The following is a 19913-nucleotide window of genomic DNA, read 5'->3' on the forward strand; positions in this document are numbered from 1 at the left end:
GCAATTTATTTATTCTGTGAAAGATTTAAACAAAATCAATTGTGCAAAACCAAAACGTTTCTCACTAAGCTCACATAATTTTTGTGTTTGGCTTACACTCCCTCACATGGTTGGTTTATATACAACTCTTTGATTTTCAAACAAATTCACAAGTTCATGATAAATGAGTTTCAAAAAAAGTTATGACATTATGAATTAATCAAAAAAGTTTATATTAGTTGGTTACTTGACTCTTTTGGAATGATTTCTTCAAGTCTAAGTAAGATTTTGAGTTTATGCTTTGCTTTGCATACCTAGCTTGGGTTTCTTCATGGTGAAGAAAGGTACATTTCTTCAAGCCTAACTCATCTTTTGGTGACAAGCTTAAGCACACAGCATGTCATACTTAGCTTGTTTGTTTTGAACATTTTCTTCTGGACTTTTGGCTTATGATTTGGCATTCATTCTTGACTTTCTTTTGAATTAATCAATTTCCTACATAATTCAAGGGAAACTTGGATAAGAGGTGATCAAAAATCATATTATCCAATAATACAAAATTTATCTAAAAAGTGTTGAATTAAGTTGGTTTTCACATTTTTGCATATGATAAGTGCCATAAAAATATATGAAAATTAGGTATTTTTGGCACTTATCATGCAGTCGAAGCATAGCCTAGTCGTGATGGGAATGAAATTTCCATGGGGAGATACCAATACTGCCCCTATCCATGTCCAAACACATTGGAGGCTCCATCAAATACGAGTCTCCATTTATTTTCTTCCTTTTGATCTTCTAAGGACAATGTCATGATACCTTCATCAGGGAACTCTTGATGCATTGACTCATGCCCTTCTATTGGCTGATTGGCTAAGTAGTCCGCAAGTGCACTCCCTTTGATCGCCTTTTGGGTGATGTAGACTATGTCATATTTTGATATTAGTACTTGCCACCTGACGATCATGCATGTCAACATCGATTTCTAAAAAATATGTTTCACTGGGTCCATTTTAGACACAAGCCATGTAGTATGACTCAACATGTATTGCCTAAGTCGGCGTGATTCCCAAGCTAAGGCACAATAAGTGTGTTCTAGTAAGGAATATCTTATTTCACAGTCTGTGAACTTCTTACTCAAGTAGTACATAACTCGCTCTTTCACGCCAGATTCGTCATGTTGAGCCAAGACGCACCCCATAGAGTCATCGAATACTATTAGGTACATTATCAATGGTCGTCCATGTACAAGAGCCATTAATACAAGTAGGTTTAATAGGAACTGCTTAATTTTTTCAAAAGCATCTTGACATTCTTCATTCCACTTGACGATCTGGTTCTTCCGTAGGAGCTTCAAGATGGGCTCAAAGTTAGCTGTCAACAATGATATGAATCTGGAAATGTAGTTCAACCGACCCATGAAGCCTCTGACTTCTTTTTCTGTTCTCGGAGGAGGTATATGAGTGATAGCTTTCACTTTTTCCGGATCGACCTCAATGCCCTTCTGACTGACTATAAAGCTGAGAACTAGACCTGACTTGACCCCGAAACTGCACTTGGCGGGATTTAGTTTGAGGTTATAATCTCGTAATCTTTTGAACAACTTCTACAGGTTTCCCATATGCTCCCCTCCAATTGTTCATTTGCATATTATGTCATCAACATAGACTTCCAATTCTTTATGCATCATGTCATGGAAAGGAGCAACCATGGCACGCTGGTATATGACTATAACATTTCTTAGACCAAATGGCATAACCTGATAGCAATAGGTCCCCCACATTGTGATGAAAGGGGTCTTCTCTACATCCTCTTCTGCCATTTTGATTTGGTGGTAACTAGAATATCCATCCATGAACAAGGATAATGCATGGTTTGTCATGTCGTCCACCAGTACATCTATGTGGGGTACTGGAAAATAATATTTTGGGTTCGCCTTGTTGAGATCCCGATAGTCAATGCATATTTGAAGTTTCCCCCATTCTTTGGTACAGTGACCACATTTTCCACCTATTTGGGGTTCTCCGCAACATTTATGAATCTAGATGCTAACCACTTTTGGATTTCGTCTTTCACCCTAAGAGAGAGGCTTGGCTTCATTATTCTAATTTTCTGCTTGACCGGTAAAGACTCGCGTTTCAGAGGTAATTTGTGCTCCACTATACTACGATGCAGACCCGACATGTCGCTATAGGGCCAAGTGAAGATGTCCTTATACTCATGTAGTAATTTGATTAGCTTGTTCCTTTCACTTGGGTCCATCAAAGTGCCTACTTTGGTGTCTTTCATGTCATCATCTGTCCCTAGATTTACTAGCTCGATAGGCTCATCATGGGGTTCAATCTCTCTGCCCTCCTATTCAACCAATCTCAATAACTCAAGAGATGCTTCCCAATCATCCTCATTATCTTCATCTCCTACCAAGTTTATAGGGTGATCAAAGTTGAATGAATGATTATTAACATGGTCATTATTTTCGGACTCACTTTCAAATCTGCATTACAGTAGGACAATGTTAGTTTTTATGTTGACTTTTTCTTTGCCGATTTATTGGTCATTTTTTTTTTGTTTTTGTGGAAAGAAAATAAATGATAAATAAAGGGTGAAAACAAAAATATAAACAGAAAGACTTATGTTCGTACAATAAGTTTCTATATGATGAGAAAATTGCAAATGCATGGATTGATTCATTGAAATTGTACTAGTACATAATGAAAAATGAAAATTCAATCATAAACAATGAAACAACAACATCCAAGAGCCCTATGAATGGCTAATGGAGTACAACACTAGATTACTTGTCTTCCTAGAAGACTAATGATGGTGCTTCGACTTCAACCTAGTTGGTGAAAGCGGTGCCTAGGGTGCACTGGAATACATAATCCTCTAACTGACTTGAGCATTCCTCTTCAATCATGGAGACTGATCCTTGAGACTCAAACCCTACGCTGACGAAACTTCGCTTGATATATGGAATAGGGAAATTTGCCTTATTGTACTCAAATTGCCCAATGGGGGTCCACTTCTTCCCTTTTGTCTCCTCCGCTATCCTTGCCTTGTCGGCTCTGGTTGGGTTATAGCCCAGACCGAAGCGACCCTTGTTTGCTAGAGGTATCACTGTCTTCTACTCTCGGCCCATATTTTCCCAGGCCTTTCCTTGGCTGGTATTCTTTCCAAATCATCGTTAAGGCTGCTTTAGATAGATGTGACCCTATCATCGGTGCTTCTTCTACAAAGGTGGTGTTAGCAATTTTCAAAGTCAGGAATGAGGTTTTGAGTGCTTCCTCGGGTGTTTCAATATACAGGGTATCAAAAGCCCTAGATATCTTCTTCACCCATTATTATCAATAATTAGCCATTAATGATGAATTTTACTCGTTGATGCAAGGTTGAAGGAACTGCTCCTGCAACATGGATCCATGGTCTGCCCAACAAACAACTTTATGTTGGGTTTATGTCCATCACTTGGAATAAAATCTGGAAAATACAATGCCCAATTTATATGGCCAATTCAATTTCTCCCATGACCTCTCTCTTAGACCCATCAAACGCCTTAACGATCATAGCGCTCAACCTCATATGTGAGTAGTTGATAGGGAGCCTAGACAATGCTCTCTTAGTCATCACATTCAAAGATGAACCATTATCTATGAGGACTTTTCCAATCACACAGTCTTGGAACATGACAGAAATGTGGAGAGTGTTGATGTGGCCATTCCCTTCGCGAGGTATTTCCTGATCGCTAAAGGATATAAAATTGTCAACAACAATGTTATTCACGATACCACCCAAACTATCTATAGTTATGTCTTGACTGACATGGGTATGATTTAAACTTTTATGTAGCACATTCCTGTGAGGCTCTGAATCCATTAGCAACGAAAGTATGGATATTCTAGCAGGTGTGCGCCTTAGCTGATCAACCACCTTATATTTGTTTTGCTTTATAAAATTCAGGAATTCATTAGCTTGCTCATTAGAAATATCTTGACCATCTTTCAACTCATCCATGGGCGATCCTTCTTGGCCAATTTTAGGGATGGTTGGAGCATCGACCTTCTCCTTCATCTTATAGATGGTGACTGTGTTTTTTCTTTTCTATGGAGGTCCATAGACTCTACCACTCCATGTAATTCTACTGACTCCAACAACATTGGTTACCTCTAATGCATATTCTGGTGGTGTGATGACCTCTCTGCCATACCTCCAAGGCACTGCTCTGTCCAATTCATATGGAAATGGGTGAGGTATGTTTGTTACTATGAGCTCCATTTCTGTGAGGTATGGGAACCAGTGTGGTTGAGGCAGATCTAGTGATATACCCCTTGGAATATTCAACACTAGTTTGAATCGAACCAATGTTGGGATGAATGTTGTTATATCTTCATTGTCTCTCACTACATTGATTTTTGGGCATGCAGATCTTCTCCCCATAACCACCAATGCGGTATCCATCATTTTTTGTAACAAAATTTCAAATTCAGCACAATCTTCAATCACATGGCCTGCTAAACCCTGCATCTCGAGACATTCTTCACTCTCTTCAGTTTCTTTTAACACCTCAATTATACCCTAGTTGCACATTTCCTTGAAGATAACTTTCATTGGGGTGCATATTTTAAACACATCTTTTAGGAAAGATTCCTCCCAGACCTCTTCAACATCATTTACTTCATGGTTCCCGTGATTTGGCATGGGATTATTATTGACGTTTGGCGCCGGTTGTCTAAAGTTGAGCCATTTTGAGTCGATGAGGTGTTTACCTTCAATTTCAAGGCTATGCAATTCTCTATGGAATGCCCCACAATTCCAAAGTGGTATGCACAGGAGACAATGGGGTATAACCATGGCCCTTGATTTTTGGAAATTCTTTCCGGAATTGGAGCTATAATCCTTTGCCCCGTGAGGTATGTGAATATGTCTGCATACGGCATGGAGACAAGATTACACCATTCTCTTATCTTGAGACATATATCCCCAATTTTGAGTGGTAGCGTTATATGTGTTGTTCGAGGTTCTTGATTGTTGGTGTTGATAGTTGTTTATGCGGGCTTGATATTGATAATCGTTGTTTGATTGCTTCTTGGAGTCGTTGGATACAAAATGTGTCTTGACTCCATGAAAATATTTTGGTTATACTCACTATACATTATTTCCTGACACTAAGCTCGGAAAATGATAATTTCAATGATCCAATTAGACTATCACATCTCTGTTTAGATGGAGTTATAATGTTAAAGAAATAAGTCAAGAAAACCCATGAGATCCTTACATATCATATCAAGCAAATGTGTAATTCTTAAAAACGACATTTATTATGAGGGGCAGTCACATACCTCTGCAAGGAATTAGTTCCCTTGACCATTGGTGGTAGGATATCCTTTGTTATATAAAAAAACAGAAATTTTACTTACCACCTAATCATCTATACATTTTTGTTTAAACATAAACCCTTGCAATCAGCTAGTGCCATATGCTATTTACAACTGATAAAATCAATTTTCATTTAAAGTCATGTGGTGAAAAGCTGTGATGAATCAACATTTATAAATAATATGCTGTTGATTAAAGTTTTGAAGTACTAATCTAGATAGAATTAATCAACTGGTTTGCTTATGAACCAAAAACATCACTGTGTATGAAACGTAACACTTTTTCTCTTTTCATTTATTTCTACACAAATACAGCAATATTCTTAATTCCTAAATGGCAACATGAAATGAATTCAAACGGAACACAAAAAAGTTTTCATGAAAACATTGAGCTGATTAAGATTTGGAATACAACAACTGCATAGCTAAAGTAATATATCCACATATAAAAAGAGTAGTAGTGTGTATAATAAAGGAAAAAATGGCCGAACTAAAGAACACTTTACCCATCAAATATACATTTTTACCCTTTAATGTCACTGTAAAAATAACAATTTGCCTCTCCAATACTTCTTTTCCTTTGTTCAAGGCATATGGGCTAATGAACGATGATGTTTCTTCTGTTTCGCGCTGCGCTGATGCTTCGGCAAATTCGTAGAGAATGGCAGGACAGGACACTTGGTAGCACAAAGCTTATGCTTCATTCGCCAAGGGAAGAGAACTTCGAGGCCACAACCCTTTGTAGAAGCAGAAGTATATGAATGCCTACCCGACCCCGAAAGATAACACTCATGATAGCTACAAGTGTCACAAACTTCCTTGTCCAATTTACATGGAAAGTGCAACACAGATGAAGCAGCAAGAGCAGTTGCATCAGGAAGAAAACGGTTGATCATATAAGTTGGAGATTGATAGCCATTAGACTCAGCAAGCTTTAATCTTAAACCATCATTGTTTTCGCTACGAACATTCTCCGATTTCTTTTGCACAATATCTAATGCCTCTGACAGAGAGAAAACATCCATAGCATCCGAGAATATATCGTCTTTATAGTCATCATCTGGATCATGAAATGCCTGATCACTATTATGCACACCAGCTTCATATGCTGCTTCTTTTGGTGGTAGGCAAAGGCAAGGAGGTAGCTTTGGACGCGGCGTGCCTCCATCTTTTGTGCTATCAATCCTGTCTATAATAGTATCTTTCGGCTTGCCCGGTGCTTGCTCCCAAGAAAATGGAACTCTGTCATCAACGTTTTGGACAATGCTAAGTGAATTTGATGAACATGATGTAGCTGCAACAACAGAAAAAGCAGGACGCCTTGTTGATAGAAGAGGTGCATTTAAGTTTAACTTTCTAGGACGTTTCAAATCCATAGTTTTCAAAAGTCCTTCTCTTCCTTTTTCCATATAAGAACTTTCAATAACTAGAGTGAACATCTAAAATAAATGAGTAAAAAATGGTATTAGAGAGGACAGCATCATATCCACGGTCCTAAAAAGTGTACAATTTTATGTGTTATTTGTTGTGATTGGTTAAAAACTATATATTTTAGTCAAAAGTTTAATAATTTAATATTTTTCTTGCCAATTATATTAAAGTGACACGTGAAATGACACTTTGTGAAACAACATATATGCTCTCGGATAATACATAATGTTAGTTGAGTGGAACAAATAGTAGCAGCTCGATTTGCAGGTATCTCGTGAAAATCATTAAAAGGAAGGTCTTCCTTTAACGTGGTCACGACTCACAGGTTTGTTGAAAAGACCCTTCCACGTGGTAACAGATTTCACAGAAAAAGGAGCATGAACTTGAAAGATAAATGATGTTATTCATTCTCAGAATATGAAATTTCAGACACTTGTAAAGTTTCAAGATATTTTTTTATAGCTTTATCTCATTATAAGAATGAACGTGAATGGAAGTAAAACCAAGGTTAGAAATTTAGAGTGAAAAGCAAAAGAAAAAGGTTAAAAACAGAGAAGAAGGTTGCAGATGCAGAATGAAAGGAAAAAAAGAAGAGAAGTTCCATGATTGGTGGAACAAAAATATATAGCAGATGTAATTCCCCTTTCTTATGTTAAATTAGGCAATAATGTTTTGTTTACTACCAAATTTGGACAACTTTAAGTTGTATTTTGATTTTTAAACCTCATTCTAAAAATACTTGTAGAGATAAAAGATGAAAAATAAGAAAGATAAAAATGATTGATTTGTTGTAAAATCAATCGTTAGATTCAGGTTGTTCAAAAAACCCCACTGTAAGAAACTATTTTTTTCTTGGTGTACACTAAGGGTGTCCTTTAATGGAAAGTAGAGACTAATCCTTCTGTACAGTTCACTAAAGTGGGGTCCCTCTACCAACCTATTGGACCATGACAGGAATGGAGTCACTAAGAATCTGTTTGCAAGTTGATTAGTTGAGGAGAAGGGAAGACTAGAAATCCATGAAATATACTTGTGAAATGGCTCTGAAGTTTTTTCATTCATTCTCCTCTAAAACTCAACTCGCAAACAGACTTTAAGTTCTTCTATTCTATTTGTGGATCCGGTAATTGACATCTCAGACCCTTATGTTGTGTGGACCTTTCTGTTTTCCACCCCATTATAGCTGCATCAGTTCATCATTTTGGTATGGTTACCGTGAAGGGCAGAAAGAATTTCTTCGTGTTGATGTGCATATGTGCATTTTAGCTTAAAATGGTATAACAAAAATGCAATTAGTTTAGAATCATAAGAATTTTATTTTCCATTTAAAATACCATGCTGCATTTGCATTCATCTCAGACTGATGCATTGAAGTACATTGCTTTACCTCAGACTTTGTACTACAATAATTTCACATGCATGTGTGATGTCTCCCATCAGCAACCAATGAATAGATATACAAAGAAAAGAAATATTTGAGAGTCATAAAATATATTGGTGAGATAGTTTTGAAATCTTCTATTTCCCTCTAAATTTAACTCACAAACAGATCCTTTAGGTTCATTTTGCGAGTTTGGAGGAGAAGAAAAGGAACGAATAAAAAGGAAAGGCTTCAGGGTCATAAAATACATTTGTGAGATGATTCTAAAACCTTCTATTTCTCTTTCTTCCCCACCAACATACAATTGGCACACAGACCTTAGGTAAAAAAAATGCACTACTTTTATAGGAGGGGATTGCTATTTAGTATGGAAAAAAATAAATTGAATATCTTGTACTTCCTTGATAGTTACTAATTAGATCCTGAAGAACCTACTAGACTTCTAAAAACTTTTATGAACCTTTAATTGTTCATAAGAACCCCTTAATTTAGGACCTTAACATTATGACATTCACATGTGATAAAAAAATAGAGTAAGGAATATCTGATTCCAATTGCATTTCCCTTTATGTACTTTCTGGTTGCCTTTCTGGTTGTTTTTATTCTCATATATATGCCTTCCCTTTATGCGTTCCATGATGATTAGGAACTTAGTATCCTTCATTTTCTATATGGCACTACACTTTCCTCACTCAACCACTAGCGCTTCTATAATTCTCTCTTTGTATTTCTATCCATGAGATAGCAAAGAATGGAATGAATGGGATGCTTTTACAATGCATGAGTGTCTCTATTTATAGAAGAGTTTATGATGAGTTATTGGAGAAAGTAACTCATCTACTTTAACGGTAACTACCCATGAAGTAAGAGGGGAGGGAGTTAACAACAACCCACTAGTTTGATCCATCAATTGCCAGTCATCATCACATTAGGCACTTTCATTCAAACTAGTAACTTCCAATAACATGGACCACTAATTAGAATTAATCTAACAATCTCCCAATTGGTCCATGTGATGACTTGAACATTTATGACTTTAATTGCGCGCTTTAATTTAACCTTAAAAATCATCATCCTTAATTGAATTAAAATAGTTGAATCATGGCGGTCACCAATTATATGAGGCAATCTGATCCCTTCCATGTATCACAACCAACTCAACTCAACCAACTTTAATTTGAGTCTTCATTCGCCTTTCGAAAACTCCCAAAGTTATCTCATTAAAACCATACAAATACTTTCTTTAATATGAATAACTTAAACTTTAATTACGGAAATGAAACTTTCATCGAATTCAAATGTGTCATACAGTGATAAGCAAACATCTATAAATGTATATATACATCATGTAATATCACATTAACAAGGACTTATCTATAATATAATGCTTATCCTTTCTACATGACCAATGTAAATTTTGGGCGGCAATCCCTTAGTTAACGGATCCGCTACCATTAGATAGGTACCAATATGCTATATAGACATTTTCTCATTCCATACTTCTTCTTTAACTGACAGGAACTTTAAATCCATATATTTGGCACCTCTCGAATATCTATCATTCTTAGAGAAGAATACAACTGCAGAATTATCATAATAAAGCTTCAGCGGCCTAGCTACACTGTCTATAATGTCAAGCCCTGAAGTAAAGTTTCGCAGTCATAGTGCATGATTTGTGGCCTCAAAGCATGCCACAAACTCAGCCTCCATGGTGGACGTAGCAATTACAGATTGTTTATCACTTCTCCATGAAATGGCTCCTCCACTCATTAGGAAAACATACCCAAATGTAGATTTCCTTGAGTCCACCAATCCTGCATAGTCTGAATCTGAATAATCAATCACCTCAAAGTGATTTAACCTTCTATATGTGATCCTTAGTGCCTTGCAAATATATGAGAACCTTTTTTGCAGCCTTCCAATGGTCCATTCTGGGGTTACTTGATATCGGCCTAACATTCCAAAAGCAAAGTCGATATCCGGATAAGTGCATATCTGAGCATACATTAAACTTCCAACTACTGATGTATAGGTGAAAGTGAAGTGCACCATTGGAGATTGATCTATGTTTTGATGAAGAAAAACATGAAGACAAGCTTGAAGATCACTCAACAAACAACATGCGGAGGACTCAAGTGGTGACTTATTAGACTTAGGTTATAATTTTTTATTATCTTTTTAGAAGTCTAAGATGTTTGTCATAGATATTGAGTCAAGGTTATGTAAACCTAGATGTGAGTCTCATAAGACTTAATAAAGTAATTAATTCACTAAAATGATACATCATCTAGAAATATATGATAATTAGGTTCATGCATTTGAATATATTGATTTTGTGCATTAAATGTATTATATTTGGAAATGATGTATTATATGAGCATATATCATACAGGTAGTTCACCATCTGATTTTACACTGTTTAATGGATTATAAATTATGTTAATCCATTAACAAGCATTGTTTAATCGATTATGAATAGTGTTAATTGATTAACAGAATCACAGTTTCAACAGAAAATTGAAAACTGAAAATAATTATTTTCCACAACCCGTTAATCGATTAAATGGGTACTTAATCGGTTAACTGGGACTTTAGACAGTTTTCTATTTAAACTGAAATCTCAACATATGTGGCATAAGAATCCATACATTTTAACATCATTTTCTTTGCATATTTTCGAGTTACTCGCTGTCATATCTAGGAGAACATATTGCATGTTGCATTAGGAGAAAGATTAGATAATGCTAAGGCTTTAAGTTTCATATTCATATTGCATTTTCTTTGAAAATCTTTCTTGCATCATTCTTGTGTTTCTTGGAAAGAAAAGAGATAGTTTTTAATGATTGCATAATTTCAGAAATCTCATGCATGTACATTCATATTAGACTAGGAAGTCTTGTGAGTTCTTGCTTAGGTTTTAGTCTTTGATCTTTATTGTAAAATCAAAGTATTAAGTACTCATTTATAGTTCAAAGCATTGTAATTCAAGGATTAGGAAAATCCTAGGTGCGGTTAGGTACGGTGTTCTTCATAAAGATTTGGAGGTCTTGGGAAAAATAGCGATACCTTGGTTGGGGCCGAATCGCAGTAAGAAAGATTTTCTTGGGAGGCGATTTTAGGAAATGTCAAACCAAGGGTGACGAAGTTCTTTGGGTTTCAAGAAAGGAGCGTTTGAGACTTGTAATTGGAAGCGTGTATGTAAATATACATTGTGTTCTATAGTGAAGAATAAAATCTCCCACTATCATAAGGGGAGACCTGGATGTAGTTTTGCAATGGACTGTAAAACGAACCAGGATAAAATCCTTATGCAATCTTTTCTATCCCTTTCTCTTTTACATTTCAAGTTGTAATATCGTATGATATAACATGATAATTTGTATATTGGTTCTGTGCTATAATTAGTTTAATTCTGTGTAAAAATATATGTTATACCATTGTTTGATTTCTCGTAACTTGTTGTACAAGAGAGTTGTTAAACAAGATTTTCTGCATTCGGTTTTTAGTGTGTTTAATCGATTATGAGTAGTGCTTAATCGATTAACTGAGCATTTTTCAGCAAGTGTACAAAAACCCAAAAAGCAGAACTTGAGCTCCGCTACACCTATTCAACCCCTTTTAGGTGTGTTTTGTCCATTGATACCTAACAATAGGGAATTGACTTCATTTCCTTACATTCCAAATCATTCCTTGGACATTGTTTTTCACTGAATTTGTCCCCTTTCTGGATTGGAACTATCCATACGGAATACTTTTCCATTTTGAATCTCTTTAATACCTTATTGATATATCCTTTCTGAGACAATCATAATAATCCTTGTGATTTATCACGAAATATTTCTATTCCTGTCACATAGGATATCTCACCCATATCTTCATTTCAAAATTATTAGAGAGAAACTGCTTTACATCATGTAATAATCTTTTATCATTTGCAGCAAGCAGGATGTCATCAACATATAGGACTAACATTATAAACTTACTTCCACTAACTTTTATGTAGATACACCCGTTATTAGAGTCTAAGACTTAAAGTCTTAATCTTCTTGATAACAATCCTGCTACTCCTCCTCACTCATCTTTCTATGGCAACATACCTAATCTCTCGCATTCTCAGGCTAAAGCTATGAATGGGTCACATCCTTATGTTATGCATATCAGTACTGGGGGCAATGACTCAAAGAATTCAATATGGTTCCCAGATTCTGGTGCAACCAATCACATTACTTCAGATCCTACTCTGCTTCATAAGACAGCAGAATAATTTGGCCTAGAACACCTCTATATGGGTAATGGTACTAACGTTTTTATCTCTTACACTGGTCATACTTCCTTTCCCTATCATTTTAATCCTCAAATCTCTCTTTCCCTTAAAAACTTACTTCTAGTCCCGACTATTACCAAGAACTTAAGTGTTTCTCAGTTTGCTAAGGATAATGCCTGCTTGTTTGAATTCCATCCTAATGAATGTTTTGTCAAATTACAGGATTCTAAAACTATTCTCCTCAAGGGGTCTCTCACCTCAGATGGCTTATATGATTTTCCTAGTCTCTTCTCCAAGAAGTCCACTCACTACACTTCTGGTTCTACACTAAACTCTAAGATCCAGTCTGCTGCCCTAGCTAGTTCTAATTCTAGTGTCAAAAACAATTCTACTTACTTTCTTTGGCATAGTAGATTAGGTCATGTTCATACTGCCATTGTAAACAAAGTATTGTCTCAATGTAAAATTTCTCATTCTAATAAAATAATCTTTAATTTTTGCAATGCTTGTTGTTATGGGAAATCTCACAGAATACATGCTCCTAAATCTACTAGTCTTTACTCTAAGGCCTTTGATCTTCTTCATCTAGATGTATGGGGCCCTGCCCCTGTTTTATCTGAGTCAGGGTTCAAATACTACCTTTCCATTGTTGATGCCAAGACTAAATACACTTGGATATATTTGCTTAAACAAAAATCAGATACCTTTACTGTTTTCAAGCACTTTGTCACACTTGTCCAAACTCAATTCAATTCAGTAATTAAAGTTATTCAAATTGACTGGGGGGGGNNNGGGGGAGGGGGGGTCAATTTAGGCCATTTACTTTCTTTTTAACCTCATTAGGCATAAATCATAGACTCTTTTGTCCACATACACATCATCAACAAGGTACTATTGAGAGAAACATAGACACATAGTTAAAACTGGCCTAACCCTGCTAGCTCATGCTAGTCTACCTTTAATATTTTGGGAATATGCTTTCACTACTGTTGTCTTCTTAATCAACGGACTTCCTTCTCCTACCTTACACAACAACACACCTTTCTTTTTATTCTATGATAAAGTGCCTGATTGCAGTATTTTAAGAGTGTTTGGGTGTGTATGTTTACCCTTTCTAAGACCCTACAATACTCACAAACTTCAGTATAGGTCCATTGAATACACTTTTCAAGGGTATTCTTCAGTTCATAAAGGATACAAGTGTATGTCCAAGGAAGGAAGGTTAACATTTCTAAAGATGTCACATTCATGAATCTGTTTTTCCATCCCAAAATTCAAATAACACACATCAATCTTCTTCTAATTCCTCCAACTCTAATTCTAGTCCTTCTATCATAACTGGATCTTCCTTTGGTTCTCTTAACAACTTTCCAAGTCAAACACACAACATTAGTGGTCAGTCTTCCAATTTGTCCAGTCTTGATATTAATGATCAATTGTCAAATATTTCTTCTGCTATTTCAAATTCTCCCATAGATGAGTCAGATTCCTCCCCGCCTCTAAACACTACAACCCTTTCATCTAATCATTTACCTATTGTTCCCTTTTCCACTCATCACATGGTTACTAGGTCAAAGTCAGGTATTGATAAATCTATTATGCCTAGTCTAGCTTGTCTGTTTCACACAAAACCCTCAACAGCAAAAGAAGCCCTTCTTAGTTCCATTTGGAAAAATTCAATGCAAGAAGAATATGATGTTCTTCTTAAGTTAGGAACTTGGTCCTTAGTTCCTCTTCCACCTCATAAGAAGGCAATTGGGTGTAAATGGGTTTTCAGAGTTAAAGAAAACCTTGATGGCTCAGTCAACAGATATAAAGGCAGGTTGGTTGCTAAGGGGTTCCATCAACAACAAGGAAATGACTACATGAAACATTTTCACATGTAGTCAAACCTGTTACTATTCGAATTCCGCTCACATTGGCAGTAACCTATAGTTGGACTATTCAACAAGTGGATATAAACAATGCTTTGCTAAATGGAGTGTTGAATGAAGAAGTTTATATAACCCAACCTGCTAGATTTCATGTGGGGGAGAAAACCACTGTATGAAGGCTACATAAAGCTTTATATAGGTTCAAGCAAGCTCCTAGGCAGTGGTTTGAGAAACTCAAAGGTACTCTTATGCAACTAGGGTTTAAAAACAGCAGATGTGATAACTCCTTGTTCATCTCTATGTCTTTACAGATGTTTGTTTTGGTATATGTTGATGATATCATCAACACTGACTCATCCAATTCAGAGGTTTCTCATCTAATCAACAAACTCAGTTCTAGTTTTGCTCTAAAAAGTCTAGGAAAGCTGGATTACTTTCTAGGCATTGAGGTAAAACATCTTCCAAATGGGTCTCTATTGCTCTCTCAAAGTAAGTATGCAAAAATTTGCTTATAAAAGCTAATATGGATAATGTCAAGCCTAGTATTAATCCTATGTCTAGCACTTGCAAGCTTTCTAAAACTGGAACAAAAACCTGTGATGGTCACTCACCATTCAGGTTAGTTGTTGGTGCACTCTAGTATACAACTATTACTAGACCTGATTTGGCTTTTAGTGTCAACAAAGTTTGCCAGTACATGAGTAATCCTCTAGATCAACATTGGGTGGCAGTCAAAAGAATACTTAGGCATCTTAAAGGGACAATTACATGTGGCCTTCATCTCAAGTCAGCATCTGTTGCTCCTTCTCTTCCTATTTCTCTTATAGCCCTATGTGATGCAGATTGGGCTACTGATCCTGATGATAGGAAGTCCATGTCAGGGGCTTGCCTTTCTATGGGGCCTAATGTCATAACATGGTGGTCAAAGAAGCAACAGACTATGTCCAGATTCAGCACAGAAGTTGAATACAAGAGTCTTGCTCTAGTTACTCAGGAGATGATTTGGGTTGAGTCACTTCTTTCATAACTCAATATTCTTCATCAAACTCCTCTGATTTTGTGTGATAATCTGAGTACAACAGTTATGGCCCACAATCCTATTCTCCACAACAGGACCAAGCACATAGAGCTTGATCTTTTCTTTGTGAGAGACAAAATTCATGCCAAAACTCTCCTAGATAAACATATTCCATCTGAGTTTCAAACAGCATATGTTCTTACCAAACCTTTCGCCACTGCAAGGTTTCTATCACTAAGAAAGCAACTTAAAGTGACTTATTTAACATCACTAATCAGCCACCCTTAGTTTCAGGGGGGTATATTAGAGTATAAGACTTAAAGTCTTAATCTTCTTGAATTAAAACTGATTCAACTAATCTGTTTTACTGAATCAGATTTAGGTTTTCTGTTTTTTATTTTCTGTTGTAACAGAATTAGTGTGCTACTTAGAGGAGGTGACTTATTATTCACGTCACCTCCTTTACTCTCCTCTTTTGTAATGTTTTCCCTTGGTTATATAAATGGGTTAGCTAGTTCATTATTACTCAATCAAAACTGATTTAATCACACAATTTCTCTTATGCTCTCTCCTTTATGTTTTCTGAATTTTAATCATTTTACAACAGTGTTTTCCACAAACCCATATGACGTAATGGTATCATTAAACTTTATATATCATTGTCCGCAAGCTTGTTTTAGTCTGTATATTGACTTATTTAATTTACACACTACATTTTCCTTTACTATGGTCACGAACCCTTCGGGTTGGTTCATATAAACTTTCTCATTTAAGTCACTATTCAGAAAAGAGGTCTTTACGTCCATTTGGTGAAGCTCTAAACCATAATGAGTCATCAAAGCCATAACAATTCTTAAAGAATCTTTCTTAGATACTAGAGAGAAAGTTTTTTTATAATCAATGTCCTCTTTTTGAGTGAAACCTTTGGTGACAAGTCTAGTCTTATATCTTTCAATGTTGTCTTTCGAGTCACACTTGGTCTTAAAGACCCATTTACAGCCAACTTGTTTTGAACCCTCAAGCAACTCAACTAGATCCCAAACTTTATTATCGTCCATTGATTTCAACTCTTCTTTCATAGCATTGAGCCACTTTTTAGAATTGTCCAAAACTCATAGGGAGTTTTAGGAACTTACTGGGAATCATATTTAGCAGATACGCAACAATCATTAATGCGTACATCCATAATGATAAAGGTACATCACAATGACTTCATATTGACCGAACCATTTCCATTAGAGTACGATTCTGCCTTTCAGCCACACCATTTTGTTGCGGTGTGTAAGGCATAGTATATTGAGCACATATGCCTCAACTTTCAAGAAACTTTGCAAATGTTCCTAGACATTATCCATGCTCATTATATTTTCCAATATTCACCACCTCTATCAAATCTCACAACCTTAACCTTCTTTTTAAGTTGCCTTTCAACCTCGTCAATGAATACCTTTAGGACATCCAATGATTGAGATTTTTCATGTAACAAATATATGTAACAATAACATGAGTAATCGTCTATAAAAGTGATGAAATATTTGTCACCACCCCAAGATGGAACATCAAAAGGACCATATATATCTATGTGTATCAATTCAAGAAGTTTGCTACTTCTTGTGGCTGTGTTTTTTGATATGTGTTTAGCTTATTTTCATTTAATACAATCTAAACAAACGTCCCAATCGCCAAAATCCAAAGAGGTAAAATCTCACTTTTATTAACCTCATTATCCTTTCTTTGGATATATGGCCTAATCTTTGATGCCACAAGTAAACAGAATTCTTATCAAAATCTTTAAGCTTGTTACCAACATCATGTTCAACATTAAATAAAGATTCCTTAAATTTAAAATCAAGATTGAAGTAATATAAATTATTCATTAATGTACCAGAACCAAAATAGTACAAATGTTTACATAATTTAAAAACAGAATGCTCAATCCTAAAATTAAAATCTATACAATCCAACCCAGCAACAGAAACCAAGTTCCTGGAACATTCAGGAACATAAAGACTCTTTTCTAGATCTAAATAGTTTCCACTATCTAGGATCAATTTGTATGTCCCAATTCCATGAAGTTGAGCATTCATTTTGTTCCCCATGTAAAGAAACTTCTCAGTTTCCTGGGTTCGGATTGAAATGATTTCCTACACAATATGTGACAAATGAGTTGTGGAAGTAGAGTCTAACCACCAAGTATTATTAAGAACCTGAATTAGAAACGATTCATCTATAACGAAAACAAAATGTTTACCTTTCTTTTCGAACCATTTCTTCTTTTTAGGACAATCCTTCTCATAATGTTCATTCTTCTTACAAAAGAAAAACATCATTTCTTTATGGATTTTTCCTTCTTTAATGGGGATCTTTTCCTTCCCCTTTCCTTTGTTCCTATTGTTTGGCTTGAATCTGCTGGTGCTACCTGGCTCCTGAATGGACAAGTGAATAGAGTCATTCTTAGTTTTCTTTAACCTTCCCTCCTCATGAACGAGCATGGCCTTTACTTCCTGAAAATTTCATTTCTCCATTATGGTGTTATAGTTCACCTAGAATTGGCCAAACTCATCAAGAAGGAAGTTAATGATGAACTGTACCAAGAATGCTTTTGTCACCTCTATCCTCATGCCTTCCATTTTCGCATCCAGATTTGTCAGGCTAGTTATGTGATCATGAATGGGTTGCGACTAGTCAAACTTCTTGGTCGTCATCTTTGTCATGAGTTTTGCCACTACAAACTTATCAGTAATGTCTGATTGGGAGTACTCATTGATCATTCTCATAAATTCCCTTGTATTATTCGTCTTAGGCATAGACGACTTGACATTATCAGAGATTGACATTTTCATCAAGCTAAGACTAAACATGTTTGACCGTTCCCAAGCCTCATATAGAGTCTTGTCTGCCTCCGAGCTGGTCTGAGTTATGGTTGGTATATTATCCATAATCGTGGCTAAGTCCAACTCCATAACACTCAATTAGAACTGGATTTGTTCGGACCAATCAGCATAGTTTAGTCCATTGAACTTGACACATCTGTTGCCTAAGGCAAATGTATTGAATGAAACTGAAATAAGATATGCTCACATTTTAATGCTTCGAATAAACATTTATGGATTCAAACAAACTTTTATTCACGCACTTAATTTATCTTTGGATAAAATTTAAATGCATTAAACCTTTATTAATAATGCCCAATATTATTATTTAATGAGTAATTAATCATATTTTTTAAACATTCATGTTATCTTTGGATAAACGAGCACAAACAAGTATGTTTAAAACTTTAATGTCATTTAAATACATGCAATGATCCACCTTTGGGTGATCAAAATATGCGTTAAAATTAATGAACAAACCTAATTTATTATCCTTATGGCATCATAATCTTAACTACATGCAATGATCCACCTTTGGGTGAACAAAATATGCATCTTAACTTTAATTGTAATTAATTTCAAAATCAACAATTAATTTTTCATACAAGTATAATCACATTTTCAGATAGATACTAACATTATGAAAAGTAGGAAAGTGTTACAACTTTTATTGAAATAATTAACTCAAAGTTTAACCAAAAGAGAACAATTCACAATTACTTCGTTTTGTAAAAATAAGTTTTTGGTTCCATTTAATGTATTCATGATTCAATTCCATAAGGAATGTTATAATGTCCCTAACATGATGGTCTGATACAAATTGTTAGACTTTTAAAAACTTTTATGAGCCTTTAATGGTCCATAATAACCTCTTAATTTAGGACCTTAACATTATGACATTCACATGTGATAAAAGATTAGAGTAAGGAATACCTAGTTCTATTTGTGTTTCCCTTTATGCACTTTCTGGTTGTCTTTCTGGTTGTTTTTGTTCTCACCTCTCCGCTTTTCCTTTATGCGTTCTTTGATGATTAGGAACTCAGTTTCCTTCCTTCTCTATATGGCACTACATTTTCCATACTCAACCACTAGTGCTTCTATAATTCTCTCTTTGTATTTCTATTCATGAGATAGCAAAGAATGGAATGAATAAGATGATTTTCCAATGCATGATAGAAGAGTTTAGGAGGAGTTCTTGGAGAAAGTAACTCCTTCACTTTCACGGAAACTACCCATGAAGTGAGAGGGGAGGGAGTTAACAACATCCCCACTAATTTGATCCATCCATTGTCAACCATCATCACATTAGGCACTTTCATTCAAACTAGTAACTTTCAAGAACATGAACCACTAATTAGAATTAATCTAACAGAACCTTTGATTACACTACCGAAAAACTGTGATTGGGGATAAAAATCTCAAAAAGATATATCCAAAGGAAAGAAACAGATCTACTATTATGTCCCTTCACAATCTAACAAAAGTCATATAATCATGCCACAAGTCATTCAAGCATGAATCCTAGTACGTTAATGTAACTAGAAAATCACAAATAAAAATCCAAGAGAGTGCACTAAGTTAAAAATCCATGGTATATATATCTCCCATTCTTTAAGATATGACAAGAAATCAAGCTAAATTATCATGTCATAAAGATATCAAATAATTTACAATAGAGAGATAAGGCTTGCCACTCATTAACATGTAGCAAAGATTCTCATTAT

General features: G+C 35.5%; 1 protein-coding gene across 1 annotated transcript; it reads right to left on the reverse strand.

The window, feature by feature from the left end:
* Nucleotides 5627-6771, reverse strand: LOC109342353. Its single transcript, XM_019580352.1, has one exon. It carries the CDS (start codon nucleotides 6755-6757, stop codon nucleotides 5933-5935), a length of 825 nt encoding a protein of 274 aa, XP_019435897.1. The 5' UTR covers nucleotides 6758-6771; the 3' UTR covers nucleotides 5627-5932.

The sequence above is a fragment of the Lupinus angustifolius genome, chromosome LG01, assembly GCF_001865875.1.
Source record: "Lupinus angustifolius cultivar Tanjil chromosome LG01, LupAngTanjil_v1.0, whole genome shotgun sequence".
In the NCBI taxonomy this organism is placed as follows: Eukaryota; Viridiplantae; Streptophyta; class Magnoliopsida; order Fabales; family Fabaceae; genus Lupinus; species Lupinus angustifolius.

Bases quoted from the DNA above. Each gene is read 5' to 3' on its own strand.
- LOC109342353 (XM_019580352.1), bottom strand. From the start codon at position 6,757: ATGGAAAAAGGAAGAGAAGGACTTTTGAAAACTATGGATTTGAAACGT.